The sequence below is a fragment of the Urtica dioica genome, chromosome 4 (assembly GCF_054948205.1).
Source record: "Urtica dioica subsp. dioica isolate 48M chromosome 4, U.dioica_male_clone48M_v1_H2, whole genome shotgun sequence".
NCBI classification, from domain to species: Eukaryota; Viridiplantae; Streptophyta; class Magnoliopsida; order Rosales; family Urticaceae; genus Urtica; species Urtica dioica.
In genome coordinates, this window is record NC_142759.1 from 6096013 (window position 1) to 6112094 (window position 16082).

Consider the following 16082-nt stretch of genomic DNA (forward strand, 5'->3'; position numbering starts at 1 on the left):
GTCCAGGAAGCCAAACACATCTGACCGTTGAAGCAAAAGACGCTACGGTTCAGAAAGGCCAGATGACAAACGACGTCGTCCTGTAAAAAGAAAAGAATGAAGAATTCTACTCGGATCATCCCGAGACGAGTAAGCAAAGATGAACACGGTCACAAAGCAAACCGAAATAGTTCATTACCATTTTTGCTAAAGAAAAGACTAAGAAACTGGAGGGCAGCTGTTACGGGATAAATTAGTCAGACTCCGATCTGGCTAGTCGGACTACCGAGCAGAAATATGAATCCAGCACCGAGCTCAGGTTAAGTAAACCCAAGGGCCATCCATTGAGAAGGAACGAACCGTTCATAAGTTAAGAACGAAACCCACCGATCAGAACTTCGAAGAGAAGAGAAGAACGTGGGTCAAAGACTAGTCAAAACTAATAGAAAACATGTTTCAAGCTCTAAAACGCACACCTCGACGGTTCAGGAACCACGCGAGGAGCATTAACCGCCCACCTCAGAGAGAGGCGAAAGACAGTTACCCATAACCGTCCAGAACGTGGGATTGATCACCCCACGTTCCTCAAAATAACCGTCAAAGACACGACCAGATGAGTATAAATAGAGGCAGCAGCACAGAACGAGGGACGGACTTTTTTTTTACACACTTTCTTTCACTTGAAATCTCTATAAAACATTGCTCTCTTGTATTAGATTCGTCTGTATAAAGAGAAAGTCTTGCCTAAATCACCTCTGTACTCGGAGGCTTTGTACTCGGAGTCAGTGTATTTTCGTGAGATATTGTTGTACTAATTTTACAGGTCAACATTCAACATACTAGTCCATTCCAAATCTTTCAACAAGTCTAGTTTAGGCTAACCTTGATCGCGTTATCCAATTGCTCTGAATCTCTAAATTGTATCTAAATTAAAGCTAAAAAAGTTATTCTCAAGAATTATTATTTATCACTCTACAATCGTCTCTCCATAAGAGATTTTGACATTAAATTGTGTAAAACATAAAATATGGTGTTGAATTGTACCGGTATTAACGCGGGAAGCCTAGGAGACAGTTATTGTTATTAAAGCTGACATAAGGATTGACCAACTGTCGTCCCATCGGAATACGAGAACCCCACACGGAATCCCATCCCATTTCTGTTCCTTCTCCCATAAGAAACCAAAACCAACCAACCTAACCTAACCCTAATTTCCCAAATCTCAGCTCATCAATGGCTTCCCAATACCCAGCCCAGCGAAATCCGCTCTATCCGGAGGTCATCCACTCCGACCCGCCCAATCGGAACCCTAACCCTTCCTCCTCCAACCTCTACCCCTCCATCGACATGTCCGATCTCGTCGACAACCTGTTCCCCGACCCCTCGCCGGAATCGCGCCCCTCGGCGCCGGCGGAGGGAACGGAGGAGGAGATCGTCAGGATCCCGGGCGCGATCCTCCACCTGATCGACCGCCATTACAGCGTGGAGCTCGCGAGCGGGGAGTTCTCGGTGGTGAGGCTCCGACAGGGCGGGAACGTGGTCGCGGTGCTCGCGAGAGTCGGGGACGAGATCCAGTGGCCTCTCGCCAAGGACGAGACCGCCGTGAAGCTCGACGCCTCTCACTACTTCTTCTCCCTGAGAGCCCCCGCCGGCGGCGGCGACGACGACGGGGACGAGATCCTGAACTACGGACTCACGATCGCTTCGAAGGGGAAAGAGAGGCTGGTCAGGGAGCTGGACTCGGTGTTGGAGAGTTACAGCTGTTTCTCGGTGCAGAAGGTTTCGCCGGAGGTGGAGGGGACGGCGGCGGCGGCGGTGGCCACGTGTCCGGCGGAGATGAAGGTGGCGGAGGGGAAGAGCGCGGCGTACTGGACGACTCTGGCGCCGAACGTGGAGGATTACAGCGGGACCGCGGCGAAGATGATCGCGGCTGGGTCGGGGCACGTGGTGAGAGGGATTCTGTGGTGCGGGGACGTGACTGTGGACAGACTCAAGTGGGGGAACGAGGTCATGAAGAGGAGAATGGCTCCCGGGGCCGAGAAGGAGGTCAGTCCCCAGACTCTCAGGAGGATCAAAAGGTAATTATGAAATCACAGTAGACTAGATTGGTTTCGAAACTAATCGATTACGAGAGAGAGAGACGAGTAATTCGTGACCTTGTGGACCCTGTTCACTTGAGCTTTTGTGGACTCTGAGTTTGATAATGGGGTTCAAATGTAAAAAAACAATTGGCTGTGAGAGGAGTCATTCATGACCTGATGAACCTGTTTAGGTCCTCTCATCTTATGGGTTTGAATTGATCAAACGAACATGAACAAAACTAGATGTCCTTACTAGATTCTATTAGTTTTATTAAACGTTGTTGTTGTTGCTTCTCTATCTGGTTTTGTTGTTATCTGCATTTATCATTTGGGTTTGTTGTGATATTTTGAAGGAAGAAAAGAAAAAAAGGGTATGTAAGTGGCCAATGGAAGGTGGTTCTCGTGAGCTCTGTTATGTTTCCTAATTTACAATTGTTTGTATAATTTTTTTATGTTTTTTTTGGAAGCTAATGTGGCTTGGAAGTTTTCTATAGGTAGTACCGTAGTTTTTGCCTGAATTCTGTTGGTTATATAGGTTTTTCCTCAATAATTTATTTGGGGAATATATTTTCAAGTAATCGAACAGAAAATGTGACTGGGGTTGAATAAGTGTGCAGGGTCAAGAGAGTTTCTAAAATGACGGAGAAAGTGGCCAACGGAGTCCTTTCTGGTGTAATTAAAGTATCCGGCTTCTTTACAAGCTCGGTGGCGAATTCCAAAGTTGGCAAGAAATTCTTTAGCCTTCTTCCCGGGGAAATCGTACTCGCATCGCTTGATGGATTTAGTACGTCTTTTACTTCCAAGGCCTGGATTTTCTGTCCTTACACAATGTGTACTGTAAATGGAAGTTCCGATTTTCTTATACTCTACTTTATACAACATCATTAATGACTCAGCATCTCCGTGGACCATTCGTTATGACAATGATTTCTTCTCAAGGGTTTGGTTTTAAACTATACGGTTATGATAGAATATGGACCAGTGTAGGAAACTGGAGACCATTCTGTGAAATACAACATTTGTTTATATATATTTATTTTGTTAATCCTCTGTTATAAATGTACATTCTTTACCTGTATTCAAATGTCAATCACTCTCACTCTTACTATCTTGATTTTGTTGGGAATAGGCAAGGTCTGTGATGCGGTGGAAGTATCCGGGAAAAATGTAATGTCTACATCATCTACCGTGACAACTGAACTGGTTACCCACAAGTAAATACTTTTAACTCATCCAAAGACATTATCAATATGAAATGGGTAACAATCGTTTATTTGAATTTGTCGTGATGCGCAGGTACGGAGACCAAGCGGGAAAGGCAACAAATGAAGGGCTTGACGCTGCCGGACATGCCATCGGGGCAGCGTGGGCCGCGTTTAAGATCCGAAAAGCATTCAACCCAAAAAGCGTTCTCAAACCCATCGCAAAAAATGCCGCCAAAGCCGCAGCTGTCGAGCAGAAGGCGAAGAAAAATTCCAAGTAACTAGTTATCTGAATTACTTCCCTACTCTCTCTCTCTCAAATTTGGGGGCAATGTATTTATGTGGTAGGAATAGATTTGTTTTGTGATTTGAAGAACTAAGCCCTTTTTGTGAATTGACCCTTCGCCGTCTTGTACTAAAAGGTGAGTTCGTTGTAACTTGTAACATACAAATTTGTGACTCCTCTTTTACGCATTGGTTTAGAGAGAGAACATTTATTTGATAATTGGAAGCTTCCACTGAAAAGGCCTTTGGCCTGACTCTCTTTGTTTTATGTCCATTATTTGTGAAGCCATGAAAAGGACTCTTGTGCAGTCATAAACAAAAGAGATCGTGCGTCAGTTACTTTTTTTTTTCCTTCATCTCTGACAGCCTTTAAACGTCACTTTATCCTTTTCCTTAATCCTTATCTAATGCTTTTTGTAGCTATAAAACGACACCCCTATTTTGTCATCGCCTATTTAGGGCTTATTAAAATACAAGTAGACGTTATTAGGAGACCGCTAAAAGGAAAAGAAGAGACTCTTCTTTCTGAATTCTGAGACTCCGTTGGCTGTGGCATTTTTGCAGTGTATTCACCGTGTGTTTTTTTGGGCACTTTCTCTTTGAACAATCTTTGGGTCCCACTTCCCCAGACACTCGTATCTTATCACCCTATGACTAGCTCTTGCAGATCTTCATGCGTGTACCACTTTTGGCCAATAAAGATGTTTTTGGCTTTTACCAAAATAATGAGGAAAATTAGTAAAAATATCCAAGGTTTGAAATGCTCTTTGTTGATAATTCACACGCCCAATTATTGAAATAGATCGATTGATTTAACTCCTTATTTTTCAGAGTTTTCCGATATTATTCATAACCAGACCAAAAACATCTACGTAAACATACATTGTAGACTAGTATAGCACCGAGTTTTATATTATTATAAGAGGAACATTAAAATCACTAATCACATATACAGATCATTGGATACATGTCTTTTTTTTTAACTGTTGACATTTATGTCTATTTTTAGTGTAAAATTATATATATGTGAAATATCGATGTCAATAAAATCATAAGAAGAACATAAAATCATTTAAAAATATTCCAATAAAGAAAATGTTGCAGATGAAATTTCTCTGAATTTCACGAGCACTTCCAATATTAAGTAGATAAAGGTCAAAACTCAATTTCCATTGATTCAAATGTATATCTTAAACTTCCTATGTAAATAAGTATATCTTAAACAAATCTTCAATTTTAACACTGGAGGACTTGTAATAATTCTATTTGTAAATTTTTATTGAGTCGTTTTCTTCAGTTTATTTTTTGTGTATAGATTTGTTAAGTTTCTTATTTTTAAAAAATTTATAAAACCAAGTTTGTCAAATAGGATACTTGAATTTGTTTGATAAATTTAGTGTTAAAATTTTAATGTTAAAAATTATGAGAAAATAAATTATTTTTGAGAGTCTGAAGAAGATATTTGTTATTTTTCCAAATAACAATCTGACTAGATTTTATATATTTTCCTAACTACAGTATTTTGTGAAATAAATGAGTAAATGACAAAACACCCCAAGGGTGTTCAGAAGCATAAAAAAAGTTATACCCTTTACTTTGTTTCCTAAATCCGAACTGAAAAGCCATCCTTCAAACTCAAAAAGAAAATGTATATGGATACAAATTGGAATAGAAATATTACTTCTCCCCCAATTTATATACTAGATAATAGATATCGTACTCGTATGCCTACCCCCCCCCCCCCCCCCCCCCCCCCCCGATGATAACGTTTTTTTAATTTACCATTAACACCTTTTTTATTTTATAAAATTACCAGTGTACCATTAAACTAGGTTATTTTTTTTTATTTATTAGCAAACAAAGGTTTTGCCTCATTAAATATTGGAGTCGGAGGTAAGCCTTTGATCATTTGACGTGTACAGGCCTTTAATTCCACTCCACTAATCTCCATTCGTTGGGAAGGACTTTTTTTTGTTTTTTTTAATAAGTTGAAATGGACTTTATATGGCTCTTTATCTTTAACTAGCGAATCAAATGCTTCTTTGGTGTAAGACTTACTTGATTATGAATGATTAAGTTATATATTCTCTTCATGCCCAAAAGCTTTCCCTATACAAACCTTTGATTCCTTTGTGTGATTCCAATAGTGAGATTACAAGACATGTGTCTTTTCTTTCTAACCAATTTGAATGAAATGGCTTGATTCTCTTTGTCCCTTAACAATATCAAAGGATTGAATTTCCAGTTGTGATGAGCATCAACGGCCTATCAATCATGCCCAATATCTCTTCTATCTCTTTTAGAGCATATATTTTTTTAAAAAAAAAGGTCCTAGACTGGCATAATATATTCTATCTTTGATATAAAGCGAAGGTGTGTACATGGAAAAAAAGAACTCCTCTGAGTATGAAAGCAAACCATCCAATTATAGGACACCAAGTTGAAACAAAGTAGACGAGAAATAGTTCTTGAACGATAAGAAATGAAAGATTGCGATTTTACATATAAACAAATAAAGATTAAGATTTGATTATGTCTTAATGTTTAGCCTTTTTATAACTAGATAGATAAATATTGCATCGAATTCGATTTATGAGGCCAAAACTCAAATTTTTATGTATAGGCATATGCATTTGTTCGCAGGATATTTGCCACATTTGGCTACATCAGGCCAAAAAGGCGGCCGATGCGGAAACTTATCGGTAAAAAATTCCATTTTTTAAAACTTATGATGCCTACTAATTTAAATTTGAAACATATAGTAGAAAAAAAGGGACCAAAATATCAGAAACTTATCTCGCATAGTGTTTCAAATTTATCGTTGGATATGCAACTAGGGTATTTCAACAGTATGCTAGTCTTGTCGGCACTTTATTCCATGTGTAAACTTTTTGAGGTAGCAACTAAATATTGTATCTTTAATTTTCTAAAAAAAAAATAATAATTGAATCTTTATAAAAATAAAATAAAAATTGTAACGCGTTATTATAGTACAGGCATGTATAGTAGGCCTTATATATAGTGGTTGTTACGTAGGCTCAACGTTGGGTTATGTGGACTAGTGACGTGGGTCACAAATACTTGCCAAGTCAATGCGTATTAGTGCATGCTTTTTTAAAAATGTTTGTGCATGCTTATTGTATACGTGCATACTATACTCATCATATAGCAATACTACATTTTTGTCTGAATACTTTAATGCATTTTCGTTTATTCTATCGTTGTCGTACATTCTGAAGGTTAAAAAAAAACATGACAAACGGTCAGAGACAAAGCAAGGAGGTTTTGAGAGTTAACATTGATATAGATTTATAATATTAGGATTAGATTTACATTAATCGTCTATATATAGAAAATATAAGATTTTTTGTGTTATATTTCGCCTAAAACAACATGAACAAGTAAACCAAATAAACAGTAAATTTCTACAAAACTAAGTCGTTGTATACTTGTATGCAAGTGTATCCATATAAAGCTTTATATAAATGTGTGTGTGTTTTTATTTTTTTATCAATTTTTATTTTCAGAACATATGGACATCAGGACATGCATATGCATTATCTTTGGTTTAGAAATTCTATCTACTAGCTTAACCTCGTATAAAACTAAAAATGTGATAATTAACTTGATGTAGTGGTAATCTCACACATATCTCGTCGGAGAGATTTTTAGTTCAAGTTCCATGAGCTGCAAAAATGTATGCCTTTTTAAAATTTATTCTAAATCATGTAATCTTGGTCAATAATGTCATTTGCGTCTGTATTGTTAATATATCATGTAATTTTGGTAATAATATCATTTCCAAAAAAAAATTAAACTTAAAATACATTTGCCTCATGTATGTTGCTTGATCTCAAAACTAATTTATAATAAGATGCGTTATTCATGAATTTTTATAAATCTTATTAGGTGGGATTTCTAAGAGTGAATATACCAATTGCAACTATTGTTTTCTGGAATTATTATAAATAATAATGAGTATTTTCTATTCTATTGAAGCCAACTTCACATTATTTGTCTGTGTCAACAAATGAATTTTATGAGCTACCTCCACTTTTACCCAAATGGTATTAAATTCTCCACTTATCATCAGCTCATTTGATAGCAAATGGTGTTTCAGCTATATCCAAATCTATGATACTGATTCCAATATATCTCTATCTTTCTTTTAACTAAATATATTTATATTGCCCCTCTCCCCCCCGATCGCCAAATTTCAATTGTGCTTTCATTTCACTACAAGTCAATAAAATCCACTCATGCGTGTGATCTGTTTCACAGTATACAGCATATAAAAATGCGACACTTGCTTAGGAGATAAGCTTTACTTTGTCTTGGTTATGGGTAGTTAGTGTAAAAAACAATCATCGCATTAATTCATTGTCCTAATGGTGTACGAGTAATATCTTTCGATATAGAAGGCTCAATTTATTTGAAACAAAAAATTATATGATTTTTCCTATATTAGCTTTATGTGCATGATTCTTTACTGAAGCTTTTTGACTAATTAAATCACGCTGCCATCTAGAAAGATGATAACTCACCGACAGAGAGGGTAATTTTACCATTAAAATATATACTTTTGCTTATATTAAATTATTTACTTTGATCACTAATGAGATTGATACTTGAGAGTGAAAAAAAAATGCGACAATGGTATGAGTGTACATCTAAAAATGAAAGTCATTTAAATAAAACAAATGAACATTATCGATCCATGCCGCACATTCGATTAATTCATGGAAAAAATAGCTTATCAAATTATTGAACATTATCAATGGATAAATTGAAAATATATGAAAATTTGATACTGTTAATCTTAACTCTTAACGTTCAGATTTGGGTTAACATTTAAGTGTCCATTAATTCGATTCGAGACTAAACCTTAAGGTCACGTGTAAGCTACAGTGGTATTTTTGCTTGATAACTCGGGCTTAACTCAAATAGGCTCAGAAAAATTTCTCTCGACTCGCTCATCGACGCCTAACATTAATGTTGAGCTGGAGGATCTCCTCTTATCTCCAAACTTAAGTTGTTTTAGAGAGGAGGAAAATTAGACTCATGCTTTTGTAGCGTTTTGTAGGTTAGACAACTTAAATCTTCCTCAAGGCTTGATTCATATTAATAGATAATGAAGAGAAGGTGGAGATACTCTCACTGTAATAATTTCTCGCACGGCATCGAGGTCCCGCGTAGCGCAAGGCCTCGCATGGAGCCTTGCACTGCGCGGCACCGATCGAGGTTTCCAGCATCAGAACTTTGCGATGATGTGACGTTTTTTCTTCTCTTTTATTGTCGTTTTATTATTTATGGATTTTTTTTTCCTACATATGCTAACATATAAATTGAAAATAGTATTTCTCTAAAAAAGTAATTAAATAGCAAAAATCAAACGAACCCAACAAATCCAAAAGAATTTTTGAGAACTCTATTACGTTTAATTATAGTCTAATACAATACAAAATTATCACAAATTTAACGGTAATTTAAAAATTTAATTTTCACCCTTGGTAAGGATAACGGATAACCCATAGATAAATAGTAATTACCGAGAATTTATGAGGGTGTTACCGAATGAGTTTTTTGATACTATTTATCAATTATCATAGAAAAAATGGTTTATTGATAGGTAACCGGTGGTTTATGGATGATCACCTTAGTTATAAATAGTTATAATTTTTTTTTTTGAAGAGCCAAATGAAGGCAAATAAGAAGTGCTTGATATATATATATATATAAATAAATAAAACGAAAATATATATATTTTTTTAAAAGAAACGAAAATATATATGTGGGTGTGAATAACGACACAGGTTCCACTGGGAGGAGCAAAGTCTATTGCGTTGAAAAAGTAGAGAATGACACGAGAACCAGTATATTAATAACACTCCAAAGTCCCACCAAACAATTCTCTTCTCTCTCTCTCTCTCAATCACACACCAGTCTCACTCTCATTGCCATGCACTTCTAATTAATATCTGACCTCTTCGTGGGATAGAAAAGCTGATCATTAAGTACAGCTAGTAATGCTCTTCTTCTGATCCAGACCTTTGGAACATGTTCACTCCAATGGAATCTACCCATACTTCTTCTTCTTCTTTTACTTCTTCTTCTCGGATCACCAACGATCTGAGAAAAGTGTTCGACAGAATCATTTCCTTCGCGACGCCGTGGAGGAGGAACTCGGCGCCACGTGGACGCAGGGTGTTCCACAGAGATGTGGAGAGAGAGGAGTTTCCGTACGGAAACACTCACTGTTTGTCGTCTTACTACAGTGTTTTTGTGGCTCGCCTTGCTATCATGGTCAGTTCGAGTTCTATTATTCAAAATTCAATTCATTCAAAGAAAGATAAAACCTGCTTTTGCTTTTTCTTTTCCTTTTTCTTTACTAGCTTTTGGAATCTTTGTGTGTTATGCAAGTTTGAATTAGAAGCAGTCAAGATCAGATTGGGACAAAAAACGAAAAAGAAAAAAACAGTAACTATAGGCTCGGATGAAATTATCCCATTTTTAGTATTTTGGCCCTTGGAAAAATTGGCAAATCAATTCATTTTATTGCCTGTTATGTTTGCCGGTAATCGATCTGGAAATTGAAATGACTTGATATTGAAAGTTGAACAAATATTCTTCTAAGTACTTGGAAGAGCAGAGTTAGTTTTTTTTTTTTTTTAGTGATGGTATATTTCTTCTGGTTTCAGGTGATGCTAGCGATTCTGATCGGGCTTCTGACGATCCTGACGTGGCATTTCACGAGGATCTACACGGCGAAATCGCTCAACAGCTTGGCTTATGGGCTTCGCCACGAGCTTCTGCAGCGTCCGATCTTGAGGATGTGGAACATTTTGAATTCGACGGCCGAGATCACGACCGCCCAGGTTAAGCTCTCCGAGTACGTCCTCAGACGGTACAACAACCCCACCACTCAAGCCGAACAAGTCGAGGTCACCCTTTTTTTTTCCAACCACATACTTAATTATCACCAAATGCTCTCAAACAATGAACTATTTGCTTGTTGAATTAGAGTTTTGACTAAAGGAAAACACTAAACTTTTAAGTGACTGATTTTTCTCACCAGCTGTACGAATCGATGAAGGAAGTGACGTGGGCTCTGTTTGCGAGCGGAAAAGCCCTGAACGCGATCACGATAAACTACAGGAACGGCTTCGTCCAAGCCTTCCACAGAGAGCACAAGAGCGAGAACACGTCCTACATCTACTCGGACCTCTCGAACTACTCGATCAGCGCCATCGGCGGCGGGGCCTACAAGACGGATGCGCTGACTCAGCACCAGGCGTGGGACGACCGGTCGATCCACGGCAACATGTCGGCGATATGGTACCAAGAGCCGCTCGACCCGGTGAGCGGGGAAAAGACGGGAAAGGCCAAAAAAATCCTCCCCGAGGACCTCATCAACATAGCCGGGCTCTCCCAGGTTCCCGACGGGGTCGCCACCTGGCACGTGTCGGTGAGCAAGTACTCGAGATCGCCGATGCTCTCGGCGGCCCTTCCGGTGATGGACGCGAAGAACAAGAGCATCGTCGCTGTGGTGGGTGTCACGACGGCCCTCGCGGGCCTCGGACAGCTCATGAAGGAGCTCGTCGAGTTCCACAGCGGACACATCTACTTGACCTCCGAGGAGGGGTATTTGCTTGCCACTTCCACCGATCGGCCTCTGCTGAGAAACTCCACCGACGGACCGAGGCTGAAGACGGCAATGGAGTCCGAGGACGATGTCATTCGCATGGGAGCCGAGTGGCTGCAGAGGAAGTTCGGCGACGATTTCCCTCCCAGCCACGAAGTCCACATCGAGAACGCCCAGCTTGGACATCAACAGTACTACATCGACTCCTTCTTCCTCAAACTCAAGAGGCTTCCTCTGGTAATATTACAGAGTCAATTTGTATAACGGGGCAAATTTGAAAAATAATATAAAGATTGATTAAAAAATTAGGATAAAAATTACAATTTTCAAAAGTTCTGGGGGAGCATTTGCCCGCCCTTGGTCCATAGCCGGCTTTGTCGGTGTACGTATGATATGTCTGTGTCTCTTTTTATGTCCCTCCAATTAAAAATACGACACATTACCGCCTTTTACTATTATATTTTTCGGTTTAAAAATGAGTGATGGATTGTCGTAATTCAATTAGAGGGACATAAAAACGAGACACGGAGAAGAGGTTTGAGTGGTGTTAGAGGATCCGGGTTCCTTTGGTATATACTACTTGTTTTAGTGACTGTTTTCGAACGATTTTTTCTTTCTTTTGTTCAGGTGGGAGTGGTCATAATTCCACGGAAATACATCATGGGAAAGGTGGACGAGAGGGCATTCAAGACGTTGGTGATACTGATATCTGCATCGCTGTGTATCTTGGTGACCGGGTGTATTTGCATCTTCATACTGACGAACGGGGTGTCGAAAGAAATGAAGCTGAGAGCCGATGTGATCAGTCACCTCGATGCTCGAAGAAGAGCTGAGGCCTCTAGCAACTACAAAAGCCAATTCCTTGCCAATATGAGGTTGGTTTTTTTTATCTTCTTTCTTTTCTTTTTTGGAAGTGTTCTATTGAGGAATGTTGTATATTCATTTAACAGTCATGAGCTGAGGACTCCCATGGCTGCGGTTATTGGGTTGTTGGACATTCTGATATGCGACGATTGCCTCACAAATGAACAATACGCGACGGTCACTCAGATCAGAAAATGCTCAACCGCTCTTCTTCGGCTTCTCAACAACATATTGGACCTCAGCAAGGTATAGCTACGTCACGTTATTCGCCAGATTTCTTGCGAATAAAGAAACTGACTATTTCACGAACGTTTTCGAAACCGAAACTGATTTTCAAGTGGCAGAAACACGGGTGAGAAGTGAGAGATTGGAAATAAAGAAGCATAAAACAAACCTCTTGTGTACCTTGACTATGATACATGAATTTCGATATTTCACTGAGGTTACATAATTACCGTTCAATATTTGTTTGCTCGTTTTGAATGGTGGCGAGGAAGCCTTGTGTCTTAAAATCGTTGATCCTTTCGACAGGTTGAATCGGGAAAACTGGTTCTGGAAGAAGCCGAGTTTGACTTGGGACGGGAGCTCGAAGGACTCGTTGACATGTTCTCGGTTCAGTGCATAAACCACAATGTGGAAACTATCTTAGACCTTGCCGGTATGGCCTTGATTCTCATACACCCTCGTATATGTATATATTTCAACCCTCGTTTACATTATTAGTTCTAATCAATATAATTCTCAGATGATATGCCGAAACTAGTCCAAGGTGACTCTGCAAGAGTTGTTCAAGTATTCGCAAATCTCATCAGTAACTCTATCAAGTTCACAACATGTAAGCGAAAATGAATTTGGTTGATAATACAAGTATATATTCGCCTGCAATACTTTCTTTACAATCACTCTTTTTTTTTACAGCGGGCCATGTGGTGCTTCGAGGGTGGTCTCAGAACTTGAACACTGTTAATAGAAAAGGGAGATTTCCCGTCGGGCACAACAAGAGGTGGTGCGGGAATAAGATGAAGCTGAGGCATCAAAGCAACCACACGAAAGAAGCCTCAAAGAAAGAGAACAAGAAGATTCTTTGGTTTGAAGTCGACGACACGGGCTGTGGTATGGCCATCGAAATTGTCTTTATCATTTTTTTAAAAAAAATAGTTTGTTATAGAGTCTCGGTTTGAATAACTCCTCTGAAATTGCAGGGATTGATCCCAGTAAGTGGGAATCTGTCTTTGAAAGTTTCGAACAAGCCGATCCCTCAACAACGAGGACGTGAGTGATTGATCATTCCACTCCCATTTTTTTATAAGGAAATCAATTTTGTTCGATAACAAGACAAGTGTAATATTTTTCAGGCATGGTGGTACGGGTCTCGGACTCTGCATTGTTCGGACTCTGGTAAAATATTTAGATTTTTTTTTCGCGGTTTTCGAAACAGAATTAATTTTGTAGGCTAATGCTTAACACTAGGGATTACTTTTTCACAGGTTAATAAAATGGGTGGAGAGATCAAAGTTGTGAAGAAAAATGGCCCGGGGACCACAATGCAGCTCTACTTCGTCCTCAATACACCCACGGATAGCACAGAACAACATTGCCAAATAGATTTCGCAAAACACGATTTTGTGGTAAGTAAAAAAAACACACGCTCAATCTTGGATGCGCTTAAATTTCTTTACTTATCGAGGGATCATCGCAAATTCAGGTGTTGCTTGCGTTACAAGGAAGCATGAGCAGATCGATAATGTCCAAATGGCTCCGTAAAAACGGAGTGTTCAACGTGCAAGCATCGGAGTGGAATGAGTTGACGCAGATCCTCCGAGAGCTCTTCCTCGGTAAAAACTCATCCCGTCACAAAGGGTTTGAAGGACAGTACTCGCTGAGCGAAAACCTGAGAGCCGATCTTGTGAGCATAAACGAGATGAGGAGCCCGTATTTCGTGATGGTCGTGGACATAGCGCTGCTCGATTTGAGCACCGAGATATGGAAGGAACAGCTAAACTTCCTCGACAAGTACTCGGGGAAGGCCAAGTTCGCATGGGTTCTGAACCACGACACCTCAAACGCCGTGAAGATGGAGCTTCGGAGGCGAGGCCACGTCTCGATGGTCAACAAGCCTCTCTACAAGGCCAAGATGGTTCAGCTTCTCGAGGCCGTGATCAAGGAGAGAAGCCTCGAGACGCAGAAGAGGTCGCACGAGTGCCTCGAGATCGATCCCACCCAGTTCGAGACCGGAAGCTCCGACGAGTCCGACGTTCCCGAGCCGGGAAGCTCCAACAAGAACGCGAACCCGTTTCAGATCGAGACGAAATACCAGGCGGTCAAGAACTGCCTGGTCGAGCTGACCCATGTGCACCCGAACGACGAGAGGGGTGGCTTGGGGAAGAAGGAACAAGAAAACAGAACTGCTCAAACTCAACAACAACAACAGCAAGGGAATTCGTTCTCGGCGCATAAATCTCTCCAAGGCCTGAGAATACTGATCGCCGAGGACACGCCGGTCCTCCAGAGAGTCGCGACGATAATGCTCGAGAAAATGGGAGCCTCGGTCACCGCGGTCGGGGACGGCCTTCAAGCCGTGGAAATGCTCAACGCTGAGCAGTCTTGTTCGAGCGACGATTCCACGAAGCTCTTCGACTTGATTCTGATGGATTGTCAGGTAAGTAACAGTGACTTCTTTCACAAGCTATTGAGATTGTGAACCCATTTTTTTGACGATTTGAAATTTGTGATCTCTATCAGATGCCGAAAATGGACGGGTACGAAGCAACAAAGGCGATAAGAAAATCGGAGGAAGGGACTGCGAAGCATATTCCGATCGTGGCATTGACAGCTCATGCGATGTGGTCTGATGAGACAAAGTGCTTGGAAGTTGGAATGGACGCTTATCTTACCAAGCCAATTGACTACAAACTCATGGTCTCCACAATCCTCTCTTTCACTACTAAAACACCGCTCTAACCCATTCTTCATATTTACAAGCAATCTAAAAATATGGTCACTCACTCCAATAGCTCCTACCACTACAACTAAAATTGTACATTTTTATAACCCCAATTTTGAATCATAGGCCATGAAATGAATGCCTTGACAAAGCAAAGAAAGCCTTTGTCATTTCTACCATAATATTAATTGGTGATGTATGCTTCCCAATTGTATCGTATAGAAAATGAACTCAATTTTGGTAATTTTATGCATCGCTCTTCTGAAAATATTGTACCACTGAATATATATATTCTCAGTACCCCATGTCACATTTAAACGGGATACAAAGTTATAATCATTGTCAAGGAGTAAAAAAGTTGAGGAATTCTATAAACATAACTTTGGTTTGTCATGATCTCAAAATACAGTCAGTCTCCATAGAGCACAGTGTGGAAATTATTATCTACGTATTTCTGTTATTAGTTTAATTATTCTAAATATCGCAAATAAGTAGGAAGAGATATTTTATCTTATCTGTTAGTTGTTAGCCTGATATTTGGGAGTAAGTTGTAACCGATTGGATTCATTGATGTATATAACTACTCTGTAAATTCATCAGTCAATAATAAGAAAAAACTGAGTAATTCATATACTCGATTTCTTTATGGTATCAGAGCAGATCTCTGAATACGATTCATAAAAAATAAAAAAATAAAAAAAAAAATAAAAAAATCCAATCCTAAACCTCATGACCAAATACGGCGGGGCATATCAAACCTCAATCAGCGAGGTCACCTCAACCCCGTCAATGGCCACCTCTGACTCCTCAGCCACAACCGCCCATGGAAACGACGGACTGCTCACGATGGTCACCGGCCACCGCCTCAACGGACACAATTTTCTTCAATGGTCCCAGTCAATTCTTATGTTCATCTGCGGTAAAGGAAAAGAAGACTACCTCACTGGCGAAGTCGCAACTCCAGCCAAAACTGATCCAAGCTACCGGACATGGAAGATCGAAAATCACCAAGTCATGTCGTGGTTAATCAATTCGATGAACAACGATATTGGTGAGAATTTTCTGCTCTACGCAACAGCAAAAGA

The 16082-nt window shown here is 39.7% G+C and overlaps 2 protein-coding genes across 2 annotated transcripts; both read left to right on the top strand.

Annotated features, from left to right (window-relative positions):
• The first annotated feature begins 1065 nt into the window (after positions 1–1065).
• LOC149399718 (Senescence/dehydration-associated protein-like protein) lies at positions 1066–3815 on the top strand. The gene is made up of 4 exons (XM_089612815.1): positions 1066–2057; positions 2678–2844; positions 3190–3274; positions 3357–3815. Exons 1-4 carry the CDS (start codon positions 1213–1215, stop codon positions 3541–3543), a joined length of 1284 nt encoding a protein of 427 aa, XP_089468941.1. The 5' UTR covers positions 1066–1212; the 3' UTR covers positions 3544–3815.
• A 5643-nt stretch (positions 3816–9458) lies between these two features.
• On the top strand, positions 9459–15206 carry HK1 (histidine kinase 1). The gene is made up of 13 exons (XM_089611861.1): positions 9459–9850; positions 10246–10488; positions 10623–11426; positions 11817–12064; positions 12140–12299; positions 12585–12711; positions 12799–12888; positions 12972–13166; positions 13256–13325; positions 13409–13451; positions 13541–13681; positions 13759–14712; positions 14796–15206. Exons 1-13 carry the CDS (start codon positions 9605–9607, stop codon positions 15012–15014), a joined length of 3540 nt encoding a protein of 1179 aa, XP_089467987.1. The 5' UTR covers positions 9459–9604; the 3' UTR covers positions 15015–15206.
• The last annotated feature ends 876 nt before the right edge of the window (positions 15207–16082 follow it).

Coding starts and splice junctions, on each gene's coding strand:
- LOC149399718 (XM_089612815.1), top strand. CDS start 1,213: ATGGCTTCCCAATACCCAGCCCAGCGAAATCCGCTCTATCCGGAGGTC. Junction 2,845..3,189: donor CGCATCGCTTGATGGATTTA/GTACGTCTTTTA, acceptor TGTTGGGAATAG/GCAAGGTCTGTGATGCGGTG. Junction 3,275..3,356: donor ACTGAACTGGTTACCCACAA/GTAAATACTTTT, acceptor CGTGATGCGCAG/GTACGGAGACCAAGCGGGAA.
- HK1 (XM_089611861.1), top strand. CDS start 9,605: ATGTTCACTCCAATGGAATCTACCCATACTTCTTCTTCTTCTTTTACT. Junction 12,300..12,584: donor ACATATTGGACCTCAGCAAG/GTATAGCTACGT, acceptor TCCTTTCGACAG/GTTGAATCGGGAAAACTGGT. Junction 13,326..13,408: donor GATCCCTCAACAACGAGGAC/GTGAGTGATTGA, acceptor AATATTTTTCAG/GCATGGTGGTACGGGTCTCG.